Source organism: Amphimedon queenslandica, unplaced genomic scaffold (assembly GCF_000090795.2).
Source record: "Amphimedon queenslandica unplaced genomic scaffold, v1.1 AMPQUscaffold_13183, whole genome shotgun sequence".
In the NCBI taxonomy this organism is placed as follows: domain Eukaryota; kingdom Metazoa; phylum Porifera; class Demospongiae; order Haplosclerida; family Niphatidae; genus Amphimedon; species Amphimedon queenslandica.
The window spans coordinates 34,312-39,487 of record NW_003546581.1 but is presented as its reverse complement, the minus strand read 5'-3'; the positions used below and the strand labels follow the sequence as shown (position 1 = coordinate 39,487).

At 36.5% G+C, this 5,176-nt stretch overlaps 3 protein-coding genes across 5 annotated transcripts in view; 2 read left to right on the top strand and 1 right to left on the bottom strand.

The window, feature by feature from the left end:
- Positions 1-8: 8 nt before the first annotated feature.
- Positions 9-1,165, top strand: LOC109584657 (DNA-directed RNA polymerase, mitochondrial-like). Its single transcript, XM_020000476.1, has 5 exons — positions 9-184; positions 585-657; positions 715-803; positions 893-954; positions 1,000-1,165. Exons 1-5 carry the CDS (start codon positions 117-119, stop codon positions 1,047-1,049), a joined length of 342 nt encoding a protein of 113 aa, XP_019856035.1. The 5' UTR covers positions 9-116; the 3' UTR covers positions 1,050-1,165.
- LOC100638691 (uncharacterized) overlaps positions 1,158-5,176 on the top strand; it is a 7,876-nt gene continuing 3,857 nt past the window's right edge. Inside the window, exons 1-8 of one of the 3 annotated variants that reach the window (XM_003388908.3) lie at positions 1,158-1,281; positions 1,486-1,576; positions 1,668-1,748; positions 1,799-1,851; positions 1,936-2,041; positions 2,113-2,178; positions 2,239-2,605; positions 2,679-2,851. In XM_003388908.3, the coding sequence (XP_003388956.1) occupies positions 1,217-1,281; positions 1,486-1,576; positions 1,668-1,748; positions 1,799-1,851; positions 1,936-2,041; positions 2,113-2,178; positions 2,239-2,605; positions 2,679-2,701 (852 nt within the window). In that variant the 5' untranslated portion in view covers positions 1,158-1,216 and the 3' untranslated portion in view covers positions 2,702-2,851. Of the gene's footprint in view, positions 1,282-1,485; positions 1,577-1,667; positions 1,749-1,798; positions 1,852-1,935; positions 2,042-2,112; positions 2,179-2,238; positions 2,611-2,678; positions 2,852-5,176 lie in introns of those variants that run through there. The other 2 variants (XM_020000474.1, XM_020000475.1) reach the window with 2 other exon arrangements.
- LOC100639073 (eosinophil peroxidase-like) overlaps positions 3,280-5,176 on the bottom strand; it is a 3,241-nt gene continuing 1,344 nt past the window's right edge. The window contains exon 3 of the mRNA XM_020000470.1: positions 3,280-5,174. Within this exon, the coding sequence (XP_019856029.1) occupies positions 3,480-5,174 (1,695 nt within the window). The 3' untranslated portion in view covers positions 3,280-3,479. The remainder of the gene's footprint in view (positions 5,175-5,176) is intronic.

The window sequence follows — 5,176 nt, the reverse complement described above, 5'->3', positions numbered from 1 at the left end:
ACCACGCCCAATATCACATGATATCGTTTTAGATCACTAGCAAGATCCAGCGTCTGCAGTTATTAAATAATTCCGATATCACTTTTCCACCAAATCCGGTCAAACAGAGAAGTGCCATGCCACCTAATTTCGTCCATTCACTTGATTCAACTCACATGATGCTGACTGCCCTAGACTGCCAGAAGTAAGAGGACATGAACTTATAACAGGAGAAAAGATTAATTATTGGGGTACCTGGAGCTTGCACCTGCTGTATATGTGACCATAATTGACAAAAGGTACCTTATGGCGGGTAGTGAAATCTGTCTTTATAGCCTAAAAAATCCAACTTCCTGAGCTCCATTTATCATAAAATTACTCCACAGGATGCAAAAAGTTACTATGTAACTTTTAGAAACCATGGTTGTTCAACAGAGCACTCACAGGTTGATTTTTTTCATTTTAATGATGAATTTTAAAATCCGCCATAAGGTACCTTTTGTCAATTATGGTCACATATTATGTACAGTATATTGTATTGTATTAAAAGTAGACAAGAAGCAGAATGAAGCTGTGTGTTACTAAATGTTTTTTGTTACTCTTAGGTCTGGTATTCCATTTGTGGCAGTCCATGACAGCTACTGGGCTCATGGCCGTAATATTGATGAAATGAATAAAGTAATATTAATAATATTAGATCTTTCTTAATTTCTCTCTGTCCCTCATTATTTTAAGTTTTGTAGAGAGCAATTTGTTGCTCTACACAGTCAGCCTATTCTAAAGGATCTTGCAAACTTCTTTGAAGAGAATTTCGGAGGATTACCGTAAGCAAAGTTACTATTTTTAGCAGCACTTTGTGCTATTTTTAGTAACACTGTTAGTATGTTTAGTAATGCTTGTTACTGCTTTCCAGGTACAAAACGACTAAAGAAGGAAAAATGGTCACATCATTTTTAAAAGAATTACCTTCACAAGGTATTGGGTGTACATGTACTTTTTGAGCTATTGTTTTATATGTAGGAGAACTGGATTTAAACTGCATCAAAGATTCAACTTATTTTTTCAGTTAAATTTATATTATTTATTATTCTTATATTATTATCATTATTATTATTATTTTATTATTATTAAATTAGTCGTTCAAATTCTCGTCTCATTATTTTACATCATCACTTCCACCTGTAAATTTGTGTTGCCACGGTTACTAGGCGCGAACGATTGAGGTTGAGAAGGAGTGATGGCAACTACTGATTCTTTGATATCTTTAGAGTACATCAACCTCTCTGATGTATTGCGACACTTGTGAGTCTAACTACTGTATCAATACTGCAGCCAATTTGTAATATATATATATATATATAAAACATGTATATATACTTTTTGATGCACTGTGTTATTCATTCTGCTATAATCTTATTTGTTATAATAGGCACTCCTCTTCATTATTGTTTGACTATATCTCATGTTTTAATCCTTTGCTCCCCTTCTTTCTTTCCTTTCTTCTAGGAAGCATTATATGTACAGGATCAGGAGGGAGAATGGGTTTGATTTGTCTGGTCCGGAAAAACCCTGGGGTGAATTCACAGCTGCTAAAGGAGTCAGCTCATTAATACAATTAAGCTACATCACTTTACATTTTATGCAACAGTAACATTAATCTATTTATGGGCATTTCTATTGTGATATAGGGATCCTATTATTTCAGTTATTATCAAGACCAACTCCTTGAGAGTATGCTGGACTCCTACTCAAAGCACAGAGAAGGAAAGGTTTGTTGATATTGCCAAATTATATTACTTTATTCATCTCTTATTCCCAGGTTTTTGACAACATTTGTGAGCTCTTAGCCTCAAGACCGACCTTACTTGGAAGGTGACATAAACACAGGCTTATAAATCTTGTATTACCCCTCCTTGGTATATCCCTCCTTTTTCAATCTCTTCTTTTTCTTTTTAGGATAAGAGGACCTCTTGATCTACTGGAGCATCAAGAGGTTGAAGATAATGTCTCAAATGAGTCAACAAGACTCATACTGACAATTGCACAAATACTTATTCAAGAAGTTAGCCTCCAGCATCATGCATGATATATCTAAATATCTACTACAATCGTATCTTTTACATTATTTTTCAGAATGGTGTTTTCCTGAAATCTCTCAAGCCACTGACATCTCCTGCTGCATCACTGGAATCAAGCAAAGTTAGCAATTGAAAACTGCAATTGTTTATTTATTATTATTATTGTTATCTTGAATGATAGGAGCATCTAGTAATTGACTCTGTGATAAACAAAGCGATAGTAAAAGGAGCTAATGACTATCATGTTGAGAAGAGAGAGAGAAACTCCACTCCTAGCACTGACGGCACCGATAATAACGCCCGCAAACCCAAACCAAAGAACTCAAAAACCTGTTGCAGCTGCGGCCGCGAAAAACCTTCAAAAGCCAAACCAGTCCTTCCCCGCATGATCTCATCACGTTCTATTGCTGACTCAACTAAGAGTGACTCAGTGTCCAGCAGACAGAGGAGGACTGCTATGGGTCCTGCTCTTGTTTATGTTCCTCCGTCTCGAGGAGTTGATAGCAATCAGACGTCCCCTCGTTCTGTTTTAGCAGCTGCTGATAATAGTTAGGTATTAAGTTTTTTAGCTCTTGCTTAAATTACGACATGCATGTTGTTTTTATTTTTATTTTACAATAGATGAGGGCGTGCCTGCAAAATGAAAATCATGACAAAACCTTGACTTAATTAAGAGTAGAAAATCAAATTAATATAATTTTACAGAAATACGTTATATTATCTTTGCTGTTGTTAGTTATGTGTATAATTTTTAGTGAAGTTTTCAATTTGTAGTTCGAAATTTTTAAATGCAACTTTTTAGATAGCCTAAGGACATCAATATTTTTTAAAAGGCCATATAACTTGAAAAAATTTAGTTGGAATCAGCTACGTAGCATAAAAACATCACTATGTATTGGAAAAGGTGATTAAAAATAGGGGTCATTTTTTAGCAATTTTTTGGAATTTTTCAAATTTTGGCCTTTGAAAATGGCCATAACTTTAAAAATTTAAGTCGGAATCAGCTCAAACTTTCTACACAGCATAAGTACATCAATATGTATCAGAGAATGTAATAAAAATTTGGGGGTGATTTTGGAGCCAATTTTCAGAAAAAGGATGAGCTATATATAGCCTTGGGTATATTTTCAGATTTTGACATAAATTATTGTTAAAAATAAGGAGCATATCATCTCCACTTCAGATACTCCTCTTGTTTATTACCTTTGTCATTCATAGCTAGTAGTCTAACTTGATGTGCTCAAGCCCAACATTATTTTTCAATGCCTCAAATACAATGAACTGACTGCTAAATAAAGGATTTGATAGCACAAAAAAACTAAAAGAAAAGGCCTATTAATAATGTTACTGCACTACGTACTAGCTACTCTGATCTAAAAATTATAGTTCTATTGTTTTGTTAATGATCATTATTATTCTGAGTCAATTAAACTCCTCTCCTTCTTCTCCATTCATTTCTTCTTCCCCACCAGCTTCATCCTCCTCTACATCTCCCTCTTCATCATCAATAAACTCATCATCAAACTCTTCTTCTTCTTCATTCATTTCTTCTTCCTCACCAGCTTCATCCTCTACATCTCCCTCTTCATCATCAATAAACTCATCATCAGACTCTTCTTCTCCATTCATTTCTTCTTCTTCCTCATAAGCTTCATCCTCACCAGCTTCATCCTCCTCTACATCTCCCTCTTCATCATCAATAAACTCATCATCATCAAACTCTTCACTTCTTTTCTCCACATCAAACCTTTCATCATCATCATTAACTGATACACGTCTTGACCATAAAGTGCACCTATAAGTCAGTGCCCTGTATCTCCCCCTCCAGCAGAGTCTCCTGGTCCTGTAGATACCGCTGTACCTGTTGCTCACTATTGAAGGAGTAAACCCCGTTCCATAATAACTTGAGGCATCAGTAGCTTGATTTCTTGGAAGTCGTCTATTGATGGATCTTAATCTGCAATGCCTACGTCCCCATCTATTCCTAGGTCTGACTCCAATGCTTACTGACCGACTGTAGCTTAAAGGACATTGAATCTTAATGCATCCATATCTCCAGCCGGTTAGGGATCCAGCTGCAAACGAGGATTGGACTCCTTGTTCAGTATATGTTGTGGTGAAACATACTCCTCGTCCTCCACGGTGTCTGATTTTCATGTAGCAAGTGCTTCTTCTAGTTTTTGATCTTTTCTGCCATCTCCTAAGATTCATCTTTGGTAGTCTAGAGCATCTTACTCTTTTGTTCCGTGACCTGCCGGGCATTTTAAAGGAGTCTCTTTGAATGAGGTTAATGTCAGTGTTATCACATATAACACGTGATAGAGATGCTCTGTTTATCTCTCTTCGTTGCAGTGAGGTAAATACTCCTGGTTTTTCATACCAGAAACGATCACCGTCACGAAGATTTTGAAACGTAAGTCCAAAAATGCAAGCAAATGTTGGTCCTAAGACACTACCCTTTAGCCTTCTTTCTGATATTCCTCCCAACCAGAAATCAACATTTTCCAAATGTTCATAAGTCTTCAGTAATTGTCTGTGAAGAGTGCGTGACCTCAATGATGCCATTGGTAGCTTGGGGAACTGACGAAGGCAGTAGTTACGCCAGACTGTGTAAGATGGCAGCCCGTGATCTCTTTGTCTCTGAAGGTTCAGTGCTGCTAGATCTAAACCAGGAGCACTTGTTTTCTTAAACAATTGTGTTGTTAATACCTTATTGAGTGATTCGTCCATCCTCCTTGAGCTATCTGTTGCTAGTCCTCGGAAAATAGCACCCAATCTGGTCTCTTGGAATGCCTTAATGTTGAAGAATGATTGGAGTAAGTTCAGTTGCTTGTTTGTTCCCCTCTCATACTGATCACTGAGATAACGTGAAAATTCTGGTCTTATGAGACTGTGCCCAAACCTAAAGGCAGCAGTAGCAAATACATTAGGTATACTAGCATCAATTGATGCATTGTACCCTTTGTAAGGAGGTATGAGTGTATTTAGTATCTTACTCCTTATCAGTTTAGGGAGGAAGTCCTTAAATGTAATCTTTTGTAGCATTGCTCCTATTATCTTTCTTGTTTCTTGATACAGCTTCTCATCATTCCAGCTACGATTCATTATCTTCAATTGCT